Source organism: Conger conger, chromosome 13 (assembly GCF_963514075.1).
Source record: "Conger conger chromosome 13, fConCon1.1, whole genome shotgun sequence".
Classification (NCBI taxonomy): Eukaryota; Metazoa; Chordata; class Actinopteri; order Anguilliformes; family Congridae; genus Conger; species Conger conger.
The window spans coordinates 7,445,560-7,463,463 of record NC_083772.1 but is presented as its reverse complement, the minus strand read 5'-3'; the positions used below and the strand labels follow the sequence as shown (position 1 = coordinate 7,463,463).

The window sequence follows — 17,904 nt, the reverse complement described above, 5'->3', positions numbered from 1 at the left end:
CCCCCCCCCCCAACCCCCTAACCCCCTGTCCTAGACTCAACAGTTGAAAAAAAATAAAATAAAATACAATACAGTACAATCACATTTTACTTCACTGGAACTGCAAAAAGGGGAATAAAAAAAAATAAAATAAAAAAAAACATGAAGTCTATATTAAACATGACCGGTCATGGATCCCAACAAACAGAAAGGAAAAGTTGAAGTGAATTGGTTGAGGTGCCCGTTACAGAACGCGGTGGCTCCGTCCTCTTCCCCCGCCAATGAAACAGGCTGCCTGGCCCGGGCGGATGCTCTCCTCTGGGAGAGGTTGGGCAAAAAGGGGGAGGGGGGGGGTTTGGGCGTTTCCGGCTCTCAGTCATTCTTCTTCTCCCCCTCTGGTTTATCTGTGATGGCGGCCGGCTCGCTGCTCGCCCCCGGCTCCGAGCTGTCGCTGGCGGGGTCCGCCCCGCTGGTGCCGAACTCGTTGAGGCGGTTGGGATCCACCCTGTAGATCCAGCGCTGGTACAGGTAGATGAAGAACACTACATCTGTGTAGGGGGAAAGAAAAAAAATAAATAAAGAAAAAAAATGGCGTGACCCTTCTAAACTTGTGTAACAATTTTCAAAATGTAGACATTTCCAAAAAAAAGTTTAATTAAATCGAAATAAACATCACACAGCAGAGCTGAAAACTGGGTTGGGCGGGCGGGGTACGACGTACCATCCCTGAGGCAGCCTATTCTGTACATCATGGGCATCTTGATGACGAAGGCGAACAGGTCGTCGATAAAGGTGTTGAGCGCCTTGTAGGTCAGCATCCTCCACGGGAGGTGGGCCACCGACTTCATCTTGTAGTTGATGAAGAGCTGGGGCGTCATGGTGATGAAGCCTGGGGGGGCGGGGCCAAGGAGCCGATCAGAACACGGAACACACCATTCCTACTCATGCCTGACAGCATTCTAGATGGTCTCCAGGCAGCAGGTGAAATGGGAATACAATTTCTTGGAAAATATAAATGTGCCTCAGACGCGACAAGGTGAGGAGAAAGAAGAGAAGCCATCAAATTGCAATAATACAGACTAGTGCATAAAAGCAGCTAACGTTAGCCTTGTCATTTAACTTCACTGGTTGAGCCCGTTACTTGTACAGCAACCCTAGCTAAGACCAACATTAAGCATTATCCAAGCGGGCAAACGATCAGATGCAGATTCTGAAAAGACGGCATTGTTGTTTCATACCGTAGCTTGCAGTGACTGGGACGTAAAATACTATTTGATAGTAAAATACTATTAGATAGAGAGGCAATTAGCTGGCTAACATCCCTACATAAACTGCTAGCTACAGAGATGACAGCCATTGCATCGTACATCAAAGCACTAGAACAGTAACAATTAGAACTGTGCTTAGGCCATATCCAGGGAAGTATATCACCGATTACACTCATGCATGTCGTTCTTAACTGTACAAGTGGATTTATTACGGTTTCGCAAAGACACATTTCCAATGTTGCAACAGTCCAATAATTATTCATGAAGTACTTCACTTCCCAAAATACTGTCAAAATACTTGTATAACGGTGGCAAAATGTAATGCCACCGATTAACTGCACATCCATCATTTTATTAAAATGTTTCTCTTCCCCCACCCCCCTCCCCCCATTAATTTGAGCAGCTGTCCATCTGCATTTCCTTGCGAGGGGAATTCCATGATGGCCGTTTGTGCTCTTGCATAAGCTAGAGTTACTGAGTGTGAGAGAGAGAGAGAGCGTGTGTGTGTGTGTGTGTGTGTGTCTGTGTCTGTGTGTGTGTCTGTGTCTGTGTCTGTGTGTGTGCGTGTGCGTGTGCGTGTGCGAGAGAGAGTGTGTGAAAGGGAAAGGGAAAGGGAAAGATGACAGGCTGACAGGCAGGGCAGCCGGTGACTCACCAAAGGTTAACAAGAAGCCGTACAGCATGCTCAGAACCCAGGAGTACCAGCCTTTGTGCTCCACGTACAGCAGGCTGTAGATCGCATAGCAGCCAAACAGGGGGTACAGCAACCAGGACAGGTACCTGAAGGCCATCTACACCACGAGAGCAAGGGAGAGGGGGGGTTACTATAACACTCACTAACCTCCATATTACACACGACATGATCCTTCACAAAATACCACAACCATGACAATCCCCTTATGATCCTTTAAAGTACACTACTGCCTTCAATCAGTGCACTGGTGTGTTGAGCCAGGGGTAAGATCACATGAAAGCAATGGGTAGTCCCCTCAATGCCCCCCAAAAAAATGAAACCATAAAAAAAAAAAAAAATTAATAATAACCGCTTATGAGGACTGTTTGTTCCTTCAATTATTACTAGACCCTTCTTTCAAGCATTACATTCGTGGCTTCATACTTTTAGGATCCCGTTTGTAACCCCAGACTGGTAGACCGATAAATGTGGTATGGACCAGTTGAACTGCAGGTTTGCGTTTGAGAGAAGCGCTCTTACGTCATCGTAGATTTTGGTGGAGGACTGGACATAAGTGGACTTGTCTTTGAAGACCAAGCGCGGGATGATTCCAGCCAATTTGTTCTCTCTGTCCAGCTGGAGAAGAGACAACTCATGTCACAGTTCAAATAATAAACTACCAATTTAAATAAAGCCATTCTTGGACAGCACACATTTACAAACAGAGACACAAATGACTAAATACATTGTATTTAAAAAAAAGTAAATGGAGTAGAATGAATTCCTTGGCGAAAAAAAATAAAAATAAAAAAGTGGCCCTACTCCAAGCTTGCAAAGAGCTCTTCTCTTCGTAAATGTTAAATCTTATTACAAGGCTATGGCCAAACAGCAGGGAGCTTAATCTTTCTACAAGAAATTAACTGAGTAGAAGTTTAACCAAGCAAAAGCAAATCAAAATGAGAAAAACAGAAAAAGGGAACAGCCAATTATTAGGAAATGGTGTCGCAACCTGACGCCTGCCGTGTCCCCCCACCCAGCACTAACCTTGACGTCCATGACTTTGGTGATCTTCCAGAAGTCGATGAGCAGTCCGATGAAGACGCTGACCTGCACCACAAAGTTGGTCTCATTGTCCAGGATGTAGAGCAGGACCACAAGGGACTGGAAGACACCGAAGAAGATGGAGCGAACAGAGAGGCCCTCCAGGGACTGCCGGCTGTTCCAGAACTGGATGTCTGAGACGCAGAGGGACAGGAAGGGGCTGTTACACACGTGGCTGTGGCTGTCGCCAACGGGGTTACGTGCCGCACGTGCTAAACGCCAACGGCGCAGCTACCGTCAGGCTAAGCACAGACACTCTGAGAAGATGGACTATAGGAGGTCAAGTACACAGTCAGCTACATTACAGAAACACTCACGCACGGACAAATGCAACAACCACAACAAGCCAATCACACCAAGACTTTCCAGCCCAAAAACACACCGTTCTTGAAGGCCAGGAACTCAAAGATACTGTGGACGATGGACACCACGATGGTCAGGCCCAGCAGGTAGGGATTGGTCTCCAGCAGAGCCACCTGTGGAGGACAACAATTCCTTAGCAACAGTCGCTATGGGTGCCGCGCGCACGCACACGCACACGCACACGCACACAGCCATATGACCATTCACAGGGATGTGCACTATGCAAGTCACATTTCTGAAAAAGCATTTCTGGCTTCTTAACAAAAACATTTAAAATATTATGGACTTAGGGCAGGGCTTTCTGTAGACCCCTGCCACCTCCCTGACCTTGACGGAGTCCTGGTCCTCGTCAGACTGCTCGTAGGTCTCGTCGGCCAGGAAGTTCCAGGGCGACTTGGCGTTCTGGGCGGCGTAGAGCTGCCAGCGCCACAGGGAGAGGGGGCAGAAGGTCAGGCGAAGCGGGAGCTTCTCCAGGGTCTCGTTGATGGGGTAGTAGTCTTTCTGCAGGTTCCAGTAGTCGTTAAAGTAGACGATGGGGTAGTAGTCTCCGCTCACCGCGTCAAACTTCACATCTGGAGGGGGGTGGGGGGGGGGGGGGGGGGGTAAGAGAATGCACCGCATAAAAAATTTTTTTCCCCCCCCTCCATACATGGGTTATCTTCCCAATAAATTCTGCCTTTAAATGGCCTGAACTGCTGTACACCTGGGAGCGCACCTTTTCCCCCAGTGGTGCTTGTGCAGACTGCCGCTGTAGGTCACATTAGCGCTACAGTTTAAGTGGGATAATTAAACCTTTAACAGCAGACATTGGCATGACACCCTGAAGCGGATCAGTGCTCGTGCTGCACTGCTACAGTGCCAGCAGTCACTGCCTCCACATAGCCACCATTTTACCCTCCCCCACGACTGCCTCCACATAACCACCATTTTACCCTCTCCCGCGACTGCCTCCACATAACCACCATTTTACCCTCCCCCACGACTGCCTCCACATAACCACCATTTTACCCTCCCCCACAACTGCCTCCACATAGCCACCATTTTACCCTCCCCCACGACTGCCTTCACATAGCCACCATTTTACCCTCCCCCACGACTGCCCTCCACATAACCACCATTTTACCCTCCCCCACAACTGCCTCCACATAGCCACCATTTTACCCTCCCCACGACTGCCTCCACATAGCCACCATTTTAACCTCCCCACGACTGCCTCCACATAGCCACCATTTTACCCTCTCCCACGACTGCCTCCACATAACCACCATTTTACCCTCCCCCACGACTGCCTCCACATAACCACCATTTTAACCTCCCCACGACTGCCTCCACATAACCACCATTTTACCCTCTCCCACGACTGCCTCCACATAACCACCATTTTACCCTCTCCCACGACTGCCTCCACATAACCACCATTTTACCCTCCCCCACGACTGCCCTCACATAGCCACCATTTTACCCTCCCCCACGACTGCCCTCCACATAGCCACCATTTTACCCTCCCCCACAACTGCCTCCACATAACCACCATTTTACCCTCCCCCACGACTGCCCTCATAGCCACCATTTTACCCTCCCCCACGACTGCCCTCATAGCCACCATTTTACCCTCCCCCCCGACTTCCTCCACATAACCACCATTTTACCCTCCCCCACGACTGCCCTCACATAGCCACCATTGTATCCTCTCCCCCATGTGCTTGAGTTTAAGCAACTCGATGAAATGCTTGCACAACTTCAAAGCATAATTTTGTGACATGCAATGATAGATTTTTCTATTCTATAAAGTTATTTTTCTTGGCATGCACTTCCTTGGCAGAGACCAAAACAAATGCCATCTGTGATGAAGACGATATGTATGCGTGCGGGTGAGTATGTGCATACTTGAGAATGAGCAGACACGCACGTGTATGTGGGCCTACGTAGAGTGGGCTCCAGCATTATTACCACCCTTGATAAATATGCACAAAAACCTTTTTCCTACAATTGATTTGTTTTTATTTTTATTTGCTCTAATTATTTCCTACTATTTATTTGATGATAACTTACATAGCCTAGTAGTGCAATCACTATCGAACGTTTTGTTAAAATGTTGTGTTTTATATACATCTAATGTTGGCCAGAGCTAGCTTACCTACATTTTCCAGGACCGTGTAGTTTAACCATTTCAAAAATCAAGTAGAAAAATCCTTAGACCAGTAGACTATCATATCCATCGGATATGCGAAAGTGAAAATGAAAATGAAAGACCACATTAATCGTGCCGTATGAAAACAAATGCATAGGCAAAGTTCACGGTTACATAAAAATATAATCAAATTTGTATAGAAACCATTGGCATAACCTAGTCGACTATGGTATCTGTACAAAAACCCATTTTTATATTTACACCATTTTCCATCGGATTCCCTGCCTAAAATAGATTAGATTTATTGTGTCACCACCATGACACGGTGTGTTATGTTGCTGTACATCAGGCAAATATTAGACAATGGATATTAATGTGAGCAGAACCCTGTCTAACAAAGTTCTCAATAGCAGCACTGGGCATATTTCATGCCAATCAATTCCGTCAGGCAGAAGTTGTAGGAATAATTTAAAAAAAATGTTTTATGTAAAAATGTTAAAATAAATAAATAAAAACATGCGATGGACAACCTACACAGCTTTAACTACAGACTTCTGGCCATCTGGGAACATGAAGTCAATGTAAATTTTTAATTTGGCAATTAGGCTATTATGTGACGTTCAATGTTGACATTAAAAAAGAACTATTTTAAGATGGCCAAACAAAAAGTTTAAAAGTGCAATTACATTTTGGCAGTAGGCTTACATTTATTTTTTTCCCCTTTTTCATTTTCATAGATAAGATACGACCCCTAGTGGCCATAAGCGGCATCATTACACGGTTGACCGTTTAGAAAATGGGATGGTAAACATGTACAAAAACGGATAGGTATGAGGTGCTCCATAATTATAATGAGGTTTGACAAACTCAAGACGTTTGGTTTAGTTTATTGCGCTTAATAAGGGCTGTCTTAGTGCCACCCCTCCAAAGATGGAGGTACGGAGGTGCCATTTTATGTTTTTCTTTTAGACTTGGCGACCAAGACCCAACCAAACTTGCAGCAGCTATTCCATGCATTTTATGGGTATTCATTATTGCCCGTACAATGCGAAGTGGTGTTTAACCGTTCATTTTTTTGTGCCCATTACCAGACTTATCGCGGTCAATAACCATCTGTGTCTTCTGAATTGACAGTGCTTTGGCTTTTCCCGTGCTAATGGCTGACAAAGGGATTATGCATGCTCGTTCCCCATTTTTTATACTCTAGTGAAACAGGAAGTGATGGGATGACAGTATTTAGTTACTTTAGACCAGGGGTGCAGAACTTTATTTTTCTGACTACTCTATAAATGATGTTGGTTCACTCCTGCACTTGAGCTCAGTACAATCTTTAGGACACACTTGCAGACTGGAGCTGTTACTGGTGCTAATTAAATAATTACGATGAGAAGTGCCATTGCCGTGCACCCACGCTCAAGACTGAGATTACCTAAATTAAAGTAAAGTTGTGTCGCCAATATGACTTTGTTTGACGTTATATCTCTGGGGCTGACTTACGTTGATCCAGAGGTGGTGGCACAGAGCCCTTAACCCAGGCTGTGTGGTCATCCACCATGTTGATGGTCAGGTTGGGGTGCCAATGGGAAATCACCTCTACTGGACCGTGGCTCTCCGCCCGCTGTGAACAGAAACACACAGACGCTTAAAACTCCACATTATCCCATTACCTCACCCCATAAAACACACCTCCTTTCATACCTCATCTTTAAAAAATCATTTTAGTCAAGATTCTAACATGATAGGGCAGGCTCCAGTCAGACTCCAGTCCTGGAGGGCCGCAGTGTCTGCTGGTATTTGTGGTTTCCGTTCAGTCAGCAGCCAATTAAGGCCTTGAGAACAAGGTGTGTGGACTCTTCAGCCAATGAAAGACTTGTATCTCTTGTGCTGAAACACACCAAAAACCAGCAGACACTGGCCCTCCAGGACTGGAGTTTGACACCCCTGTTATAGGGAGTCCTAGAGCAGCTCCTATGGCACAAAGTCTGTTGGGTTAAAATGCAGTTTAAATGCACTGCCTTGTTCGGTTCTAAACATTCTCTTGCACTTTTGATGTGACCATCCCTTGGGCTACGGACAGCACAGGGCTACAGACAGCACAGGGCTAAAACGGAGTCCCCACCTTGATCACTTCGGGGTCTGCCTCGGTCTCCCCAGTCAGCAGGTTCTTGGTCTTCTGGAACTTTCTGCGCTTGTACTTGTTCAGCACTGAGAGGGAAGGAGAAGGTGTTACACCACGTGCAACACAATGTCGGTAGAGGCCTGCAGCATCGTGGTTAATTAAGGTACATGACTGTACCTTAACCACAATAAGATCCTTGAGCGCTTGAGCAAGGCCCTTAACCCTGCATTGCTCCAGGGGAGGACTGTCTCCTGCTTAGTCTGTAACTGTGTTACTTATTAGCTCAGTAATAACCTTATTACACATTGAATGATCTGCAGGTTTAACAGTACGGGGTAACTGTAAGCCTAAGTTGTGTTGCTTTCATGCAGTCAGACAGTCTAAAGTTATTACAGGAAATCATGGTTTCAAACTTCCTTCTGCCCACCTTGTTTAAACTGTACATATGTAGACAATGTAACAATGCAGATCCAGCCCAAGGATGTAGCCTTCATGTCTGTAAGCAGGTTTATTATTATTTCAGCTCAGCTACAGGGCATAGGCGAGGCAAACGGTGTAGTAAACATCTTGCCGAGGCACTTGAAATAGATGCAGTTGGCAAGAGAGGGAACCACCCACAGAAACATCACACACTCTCCAAGCCCAGGCCCCGAGAGAGAACATTTGAAGCGGTTAGAAGTCTAAAATTAGGACAAAATATAGTAATATAAAAAACTTAAATTTAAAAAATGCCAAAAAGCTGCTCTGCGGCTTACTGCACGGCAAACGGATTAAAAAACCTGGACCTGCACTTTTATTTGTTGCCAAGAAACCCAAGGCACAAGCCCACAAAATGACGTCAACACGTCATTCTGCAACGGAATGTTCAAAGAGAAACCGTTCAAATATGGTCAGCTAGGGTTGGTGTACTGGTGTACTTTCCATGGTCATGGACACAGACCAGACTGCAGTCATGGATCATTACATAGTTAATGTGCTTCCTAACCAGGGGATTCAATAAGAAAGATGTTGGGGGAAGACACTTCTTCAAGCTGCACCTCTCCCCAAACCCTCCCTACAAACCTAAACTGTCGTCTTTACTGGTGTTATTAGGATGACACCTTTGCTAGTTTTATTTGGCTAGGTAAACCGTTTATTCATAGATTTGCGTGGTGTGGTATCGTTAAAATAAAAATAAATATTTGTTAAAAATCTTACTTCGGGAGGCGTGCACTGTGGCCAGCCGCCGGTACTCGCCCTTGCGTTTGGGGTCCGGGTGGAACCCACTCTTAGTGAAGTACACGTGGATGTAGAGGGAGCCATTCTGCAGCACCGTCTATGAGAGGGAGAGGGAGAGGGAGGGAGAGGGGGAGGGAGAGGGAGGGAGAGACGTATGCGTTTAAAATAAAATAGACCCCACTACGTCAGGTCCTTGTTGTCTTGAGGGATGGATGGTCACCAGGGGAGGGGTCTATTGGTTCATTACAGTAACCAGTCAGTAAATTCGTAATGTACGCCACTGACTGGTTACAGCACCACAAGACTTTCCCCCCCCCCTCTACCCCCAAGGGCAGAACTGGCTCCTGACAGTGAGAAAATGGCACACCTGCAGACTGGAGTTTGAGACACGTTATAAACGTTTCCTTATTGCTGACAATCATTAATTTCAGACAGACGGAACGGTCACAGTTCATGGTTCACACAAAAAAAAGAAAAACCTTACACAACTCCCCACCCACCTCAGGGATGTCCATCTCCTGGTACAGCTCATAGCAGCCATCTTGGTTTTCTCCGGTGACCCAGTCTCCGTACACCAGATCCCTCTGGTACCAGTACAGGGCATCTGTGTCATTGAACTCAGAGAACTGCTCATTCTGGGTGACGTAGACGTACAAATCCTAGAGACGGGGAGAGAGGGGGCGGGAGGGAAGGAGACACAGGGACATGAGTGAGAAAGAGAGAGTGAGAGAGAGGGGAAGGGGGGGTGGGAGTGTGTTAACACTCCTCATCTGGCAACCACGCACAGGAGGCTGTGTAAATAGCCATGCACATGTGCAGTGCTGACCTTAATTGTGGAATGGTCAACCCCAACAGTACCTTTAAGGGTGTGCTGAAGTGAATTTTGAATAAATTCTGTTTTCAAAGAGTAGAATGGGCTAGACATTCAGAGGAAGTAGGGGGGGGGGGGAAACAAAAACACACACAAAGCCATCACAAGAGCAATGAGCAAACAGCTGAGCAAACAAGGCCCCCGGGTTAGCAGAACTGCTCTGGCGGGGGAGCGGGGGTATCGACCGGGGGGCAGTTACCATGAGGGTGTCCTTGGGGAAGAGGTTACGGCTGGGCACGCGGGGGGCGCCGGCCGGCCCACTCTGCTCGGGCGTGGCCGGGCTCCGCCGGAACAAGCTGCTGATCGCCCAGATGATGAAGATCCTACGCAGGGGAGGAGGAAGAGGAGAGAATGTAAAAAAATTTTTTTTTTTTTTAAAGAGGAACAGGGAGCTCCCACTGCCCTCAGTGACCGCTGTGTGCCATGAGGTCCCCCCCCCCCCAAACTCCCAAACTAATGAGCACAATGAGATTATCCCAGTACAGCACACTTTTTCATGGTTTCATAATTTAAAAATATCATAATAATTTAATTGAGCAATTTCTCCGTATTCCTGTGTGGGGGGGTGGGCCCCCGTGCCAGGGAAGGGAGGGATTCTCAACGCCGAGGTCAACACGTCACTTTGGGGGGCAAAAGTCGGTTCCACGTGCCTAAATTCAGATCGGATGCTGCACCCAATTTCAACAAAAAGGGATGGCATGCGCTTCGCCTGCGTTCGCACGCACAGCGGTATGTAAACGTGGCCCTGAACACCCCACTCAAGCCTGCAACCACCTGACCAAACACCCAAGCAAGCCTTCCAGCGCCGCGTTCGACACGCCCCTCTCAGCCCGGGGAGAATCCCTCCCGGCTCTCTGCGGCCCTGGGCGCAGGGCTTCAGCCGGCTGTTTGCGCATCATCCAGGAAATGTTGCAACAACACGGCAACTGCCACACGGAACGTCCCACGGCTAATCTACAGGGACCCCCTCACCCCCACAAACAACCTCACCCTCCTGACACCAATTAGATCCACCCAAAAATGGCAGTCCGCACCCTAGCCAACCCCCCCCGCCCCCCTGTCCCTAAACGACGGCTGCAGAAAGCACTAGAAGCCAGCGGAGGGCCCATTCAGAGCAGGGCAGAGTGCCAGGCCTCACAGCTGAGGATGCAGGCGCAGCTCCCAGGCGAGGGTGCTGCCATCACACCCTAGAGGAAAGCGCTTAACCTCAACCGCTCAAGCAAACGTACAGCCCGAGAAATTTACCGTACAACTCATAATAAAATGTCCCTCCGGATAAGAGCATGTGCTAAACGACAGGAGTTTTTAATGCAAATGTGATAGAGCCAGCAACCCATTCTGATCACCAGACTCTGTCTCTGTTTTAGAGCCATTTCCCCCTGAAATGTAGTGAAGTGGAACTATAAAGCAGCAGAAAATGCCACAGAAATACTAGAGTAAAGCAGAAGCACCACTAAATTGTACTGAAGTACAGTACTTGAGTAAATGTACTTAGTTACATTCCACCACTGCTCTGTGCTAAACCAGGTAATTCTCTACTCTTATCACGCTAGCTATCAGATTCAAGCGATAGCTTTGTTCCCATTCTCAACCATTATTTCAATCAATTGAACTCCAGTCAGAAATGCTTTTTTCTGGCTTATCAAAACGTATCATCATACGCAATCCATTTCAGCATACAGTGACATGGTAACAGTAGTTCCGTGGTTCTCTGAATGTTGGTCCAATTCACAAAGTTTTTGTCTGGGATAGTCAATAAGCAACCATGATCATAAACCACATTCCCCAGGAGATAAAATTACCACTAAGCGGACGTTAACGTCTGGCGGAAGCAGCCGCTTCCCTGTGTTCTGTTCGGAACTGACTTGACCGACAAACCATAGCTGGCTAACATAGCAAACCGATGTGATGACTATGAATGACAAGGCAGTTGTCAGGGCCAGGGTTAACGTTACATTACAGTTCTATTGAAAATGGGAAATGATGGGGTCATTATGAAATGCATACTGGAAAGTTAAACAAACTAGTTAGCAACTTACCGTGAAGACAGTGCTTGACCCTGAGCTGTACACTCTGATGTGCTACAGAAAGTTTGTTTACAATACTCTCAGCACTAATGACACCAATTCTAAATTAACCCAAGCATCCTTTGCTGCATTATATGGTCTGTGAAAAAAAAAAGTTCTCATATCGGAATACACTACCGACATATCTGTGAAAGGCCCCTACCGGCCGATAAAATCAGCTGGGCTCCACTTGGTTTTACCCCAAAGGCAGCGTGGAGGGAGGAGGTGCCGCAGGGAGTTTGTGATTAAAGCTGAAGCCTGACCTCTGACCTTGCTGGGGTACCTTAGGCCTGGCCATCAGCGTTTAGGCACCAATGCCTTCTGAATGACAGCGCATGTGTGAGGCAGTAGCTGGGACCCACCTGAACAGATTGCCCTTAATGACCTGCCATGCATTGGCTGCTGGGACCTACCTGAACGGAATGCCCTTAATGACCTGCCACGCGTTGGGCGGGGGCCAACCTGAACAGAACGCCCTTGATGACCTGCCATGCGTTGGGAGGGGGGTGCGGGGGCCTACCGGAACAGAACGCCCTTGATGACCTGCCATGCGTTGGGCGGGGGCCTACCTGAACAGAACACCCTTAATGACCTGCCATGCGTCGGGAGGGGGGTGCGGGGGCCTACCTGAACAGAACGCCCTTGGTGACCTACCATGCGTTGGGCGGGGGCCTACCTGAACAGAACGCCCTCGATGACCCGCCACACATTGGCTGGGGGCCTACCTGAATAGAACACCCTTAATGACCTGCCATGCGTCTGGAGGGGGGTGCGGGGGCCTACCTGAACAGAACGCCCTTGGTGACCTGCCATGTGTTGGGCGGGGGCCTACCAGAACAGAACGCCCTCGATGACCCGCCACACATTGGCTGGGGGCCTACCTGAATAGAACACCCTTAATGACCTGCCATTCGTTGGGCGGGGGGCGTGGGGGCCTACCTGAACAGAATGCCCTTGATGACCTGCCATGCGTTGGGCGGGGGCCTACCTGAACAGAACGCCCTTGATGACCTGCCATTCGTTGGGCGGGGGGCGTGGGGGCCTACCTGAACAGAATGCCCTTGATGACCTGCCATGTGTTGGGCGGGGGCCTACCTGAACAGAACGCCCTTGATGACCTGCCATGCGTTGGGCGGGGGCCTACCTGAACAGAACGCCCTTGATGACCTGCCACACATTGGATGGGGGCCTACCTGAATAGAACACCCTTAATGACCTGCCATGAGTTGGGCGGGGGCCTACCTGAACAGAACACCCTTAATGACCTGCCATGCGTTGGGAGGGGGGTGCGGGGGCCTACCTGAACAGAACGCCCTTGATGACCTGCCATGCGTTGGGCGGGGGCCTACCTGAACAGAACGCCCTTAATGACCTGCCATTCGTTGGGCGGGGGGCGTGGGGGCCTACCTGAACAGAATGCCCTTGATGACCTGCCACGCGTTGGGCGGGGGCCTACCTGAACAGAACGCCCTTAATGACCAGCCATGCGTTGGGAGGGGGGGCCTACCTGAACAGAACGCTCTTGATGACCTGCCACGCGTTGGGTGGGGGCCTACCTGAACAGAACGCCCTTAATGACCAGCCATGCGTTGGGAGGGGGGGCCTACCTGAACAGAACGCCCTTGATGACCTGCCACGCGTTGGGCGGGGGCTGTGGCGGTTGCTGGGGGTCCTGTACTGCCTGCTCGGTCTGGACGGCCTGTTCTCCTCCCGCAGCTCCATTGCTGCTCACCTGCACAGAAAAGCACAGAAAAGGACAGACCCGCGTCAGGCAAGTGTCCCACGCCACCACCACCTCCCGCCGGTTCCTGATCGGCGACCGGCGTTGGCTTCAGAGAGGGTTTAACATAGATGGGCTGCTGGGGGTCCCGGGTTGGCTGGAGTTTAATTCATCCAGCCCAGAGCTGAGAATCACACATCATCAAATAATGCTGTAGCACTCATTAACATTCATACACAAAGAAAAACATCAGGGACAGGTGCAATTTACTGCTCCAATTGAAGGGGCTGCAATAAACAGGCTGCACTTAATAAAGTGGGGGGTGGTGTTTATTTTTTTTTCATACTGTGATCGACTTCTTGCCCAATACCAGTGGAGCATTTGATCCTTTTATTAAACCAGAAATGGTTTACACCCCGAGTGAATAACTGTGCTCTTGCCGGATACATTCAACAGTACCCGATTAGTGCCATTTCGGCTGAAAGCCGTCCAAAACAGCACTTCCTTTGAGATTTAGCAACAAGGGCCAAGACTATATTTCATTCAGGGTAAAGTCACATGTCAGCCAGAAGGTCATGCAAATTTCATGATTTTTCACGGAGGTACGCAACTCAAACCGCATCGAGGCTAGAGTAAAAAAGCACAGGACATGGCACTGAATGAGATTATACAAAATAACTGCTACATGAATTTGCACAGGTTTCCTAGAGGAAATTGTCTTCACTGATAACCGGTTCATATGGGAAGTGTGTGCATTGTGTAACAGTACAGAGTCAAAGCATTCAATGTCAAACATACCCCCTTGAGCGCAGCCTGTTTTAGGTCGTACGAGTTGCACTTGGTGACGATAACGGTTTCCAGACTTTCTGAGCCACGACCCAATTAATATGTCTGTACACGTTGTCACCCACCCTTCATTAGGATGTAGCCTGAATCATGGTCATTTCAATTATTATAGAAAGCCACAAACAACTGTGCGAGCACAGTCTAACTCGGTATATAATTTTACGCTTATATATGGCATCAATAGAAATGAATAATATAAGCCTACATATTTTTCAACCCCTCTCAAGGTCCAGTGCGAATGCACCATTTGAGGACCACTGAACCAAGACAAACCAGGATGCCTGGAGGTTATTTCAAAGGGTAAAAACAAGAAATTGCCCAATTGTGGTAAGGCTGAACTGAGCACAGTAGACATGTTTACATTCTAGCACCTTTTTGGGCCTTTTTGGGGAAAACCAACTGCAGTTAAGAGAAACCTGACAGGAGCAGTCTGCCATCTACAGGACATCCTTTTCATTCTGTAAAGTCCTTCCACCGGTAGGACAACATTTTTATAGGGTGACAAGAATCACACTCGACAATAGAGGAAACCAGTTCAGAAATAACTTTGCCAAAGCAAATTCCCTTTTTTTCCAGTAAGCAACATGTGGTTAATGGGTGTGGGTGATATCTGCTGCCACCATCAACAATCAATAGGGCTTTTGTAGACCTTTCCCCATCCACCTCTCACTGGGGGAACAGGTCTGTCTGCACTGCCTATGGTAATGACGATGTGGTCCTGGGTTAATTTTCAACTGGTGCGTTCACACATTCTTGTGCAAGCAAAATTAATTCACCAAAGTGCACCCATTCATTGCTGATGCTTTAGCACCATGCTTTTCACACTTTAGTGAGGGTTAGGGTGCCTACAGTGGGAAAGCCAGATTACACAAATTACAGCTCCCTGGAGCTGATTTATCATGTGTCGCATCCTGAAACCTCTCCCTGATGTTCCTTTACCATCTGCATAATTACCCAGAAAACTTGAATCCTAAACTAAATCATACATACCATTGTACCAGGTTTCTCCATTTTAAAGCCAAAGTGTGCTGCAAAGTCACAATTAATAATAGCTCTGGGTGTTTTGATCCACTTTCTGCTTTACTAACGTTAGTGACAGTATTAACGAAGCAATTCCAGGTTATGACCAGGGGTGTAGTTAGGAATTCTGGTCCCCCTGAAAGAATTTTTCAAATTTAAGTGTGGGCCCTCTCCAGCTGTTGGCCCCTAGAATCGTCCACCACCTTTCACCCCACTAGCGACGGCTCCAGTTATGACGGTCACTTCAACTGCACAAGCAAACACACTTTATTTAAAAGTAGCATAAGATGTGAAGCACTGTAAATGATGCAACGATTGTGTTTTATGGGGTTTGGTATTCTCCACGTAAACCACGAATTCCTCGCCACCACAAACGGGATCTTGTTTTTACGATAATACACCGGGGCCCTATAATTCGTGGCCAAAGCAGACTTATCGTCAAACCGATTATGAAGTGACAGACTCACGGTTGACACTTTTGTATATACCGGCTTAGCCTGTGTCTGGTGATGACATTAGTTAGAAGCTTCATTCGATTACTAATGTTAACTTGCATGAAAGGAACTGGGTAGTAGCGTTAGCCCTTTTAACTTAAGTTCATGTGGCAATAGCGTACCTCGTGTATTGTGCCACGTGAATTTATAGCCAACCTAAAACAGTATTTAAATCTTAACGTTATATATAGCAGCTAGTCAACGTCAGAGTATAATTTAACAAACAGCCAACTGTAATGAAGGGCCTACGTAAGTAAGGTAACTTAACGTTAGCCAAAATCCAAACTAACCAAGGTAACGTTAGCCGAGTTAGCTCCGGTCAGTTTTGTTGAAAATGTATCAACGAGTAACTGAATACAAAATGTTAGATAAGAAATGACCTAGCTAATGTTACTGTTAACAACACCTATAGAAAAGCTATACTAGCTAATTAAATTATAATCGGTGTCAATTGGTAAAACAGGATAGCCCACCGACGTTTGCCAACGGAATGTAGCAAATTAACACGGACGTTATACTGCGGTGCAAATATGTAACTCATCAAACAGCAAGCTAAACTAAGTCAGCACTAACGTATACGTTTATCTAACGTATACGTCTATCTAACGTTACAGTTCGCATTGATATAGTAGCCAACGCAAACGTCGGCCAATTAAGAAATGATTACGACCGCATTACTGATCAGATATTTCCACCAATTAGCTAAATATGACTGCAACCAGTGTAGCGTTGAAAGTGTGACTAGCTAGCTAGCTAGCTAACGTTACACACATTAGGTGAAACGAATGGGTAACGCCATGAACCATATACACGTAAAAACAGATCAATCTAACGTTACACCTCCAACCAGTTGGCTAATCAGAGAAGGTAACTCGCTTTCCCGAACATCCTGACCTCCTCAACGAACGTTTGAGGAGGCCGTTCGTTTGGTGCAAACGAGTTGCGTTTCCTAGCTAGCCAACCGTCTGATAATTCTGGTACGAACAGAACCCAGTTCCCGTTTAATGCCTAGCGACGCACAGTCAGCAGTCAATCAGTGCGATAAGCGAACTACAAATGTTGCCTCATACTATCTTCTTAGCACACACAGCTGGCTACCGTTAATCTAATCAATGTAAGCCAATGTCAAAATGGCTAAACAAAGACCGAGATCACAGCGAGGAAACCTCTAGACTGTATAATGGTTTCATAAGCGCAATTAGCTAGGCTAGCTAACTTGCATTCCCATTGCCGTTCCGAAACGTCATATGCTCGCTAGCCAGCCATTTCTATCCATCGGCAACGCATCGTGAAATACAGGCAGGGGTCGTTTCAAGTCGGACCGGCACTATGACGATGACGGTTAGCGTTAGCTACCTAATCACTTGTGAAGCGACAGTGGACATTTGTTGCAGTATTGTAATTTCAACGGTCTTATTTGACAGGCCAACCGACGGCCGATTCTCCGGTTACCTTTAATGACCATACATGACATTTTATTAATTTACCTCGCCGTTGCTTAGGGCTGGTTGTCTTGTTGCTTCGGTCTCCTGCGCCGCCATCTTCCCTGCCTCTCTGGTGTGATCGCACTCTCGCGTGAACTGAAATTACTGATACGTACGTCGTGACGTCTTTAAGCTTATCACGCAGGTCACGAACACCGGACCTGCTGGGTTGGCGCCATCTTGGTAAGGGACATGTGAAGCCCCAATATTTAGCCATTTGACGTAAATATGGACCTTTAGTGAATATTTCATAAAAACTCAATACCGTTTTATAACTGTACAACACAATCAACATCCTATACCAAGGAAGTGTCATATTTCGAAGAATGAATTCTAAGTGCTTGACCATTACATTTTCAAGTGTAATTTTGCTGTAAGATGGTTTTCTGATTGCCATATTAGATTTAGTGCTTCACAGATATCTATGGGAATATTTTTAGATAGGTCTAACACTGTTGCTTCAACCCAAGTGAATCATCTGTCCACAAGACCTTATTCCAGAACTCTGTAGGCTCCAAGGTACTACTTAGCAAATTGTAGCCAACATCCTG

The 17,904-nt window shown here is 47.2% G+C and overlaps 1 protein-coding gene across 2 annotated transcripts; it reads right to left on the bottom strand.

Annotated features, from left to right (window-relative positions):
- Nucleotides 1-27: 27 nt before the first annotated feature.
- clptm1 (CLPTM1 regulator of GABA type A receptor forward trafficking) lies at nucleotides 28-17,453 on the bottom strand. 2 transcript variants are annotated; one of them, XM_061218314.1, is made up of 14 exons: nucleotides 17,357-17,453; nucleotides 13,397-13,521; nucleotides 9,923-10,046; nucleotides 9,353-9,511; nucleotides 8,832-8,949; nucleotides 7,635-7,720; nucleotides 7,013-7,133; nucleotides 3,712-3,956; nucleotides 3,404-3,497; nucleotides 2,965-3,155; nucleotides 2,461-2,556; nucleotides 1,903-2,038; nucleotides 701-868; nucleotides 28-527 (listed from the first exon to the last, which is right to left on the bottom strand). In XM_061218314.1, exons 1-14 carry the CDS (start codon nucleotides 17,408-17,410, stop codon nucleotides 352-354), a joined length of 1,893 nt encoding a protein of 630 aa, XP_061074298.1. In that variant the 5' UTR covers nucleotides 17,411-17,453; the 3' UTR covers nucleotides 28-351. The 2 variants fall into 2 exon arrangements, with proteins under 2 accessions (XP_061074298.1, XP_061074299.1); XM_061218315.1 differs by lacking the exons at nucleotides 13,397-13,521; nucleotides 17,357-17,453 and adding an exon at nucleotides 12,252-12,285.
- Nucleotides 17,454-17,904: the final 451 nt, after the last annotated feature.

Bases quoted from the DNA above. Each gene is read 5' to 3' on its own strand.
- clptm1 (XM_061218314.1), bottom strand. From the start codon at position 17,410: ATGGCGGCGCAGGAGACCGAAGCAACAAGACAACCAGCCCTAAGCAAC. The intron at 10,047-13,396 runs GTAGGCCCCCCC...TCCCCTGCGTAG, and splicing joins ATCAAGGGCGTTCTGTTCAG to GATCTTCATCATCTGGGCGA. The intron at 3,957-7,012 runs GTAAGTCAGCCC...ACCCCCCTCCAG, and splicing joins GCCACCACCTCTGGATCAAC to ATGTGAAGTTTGACGCGGTG.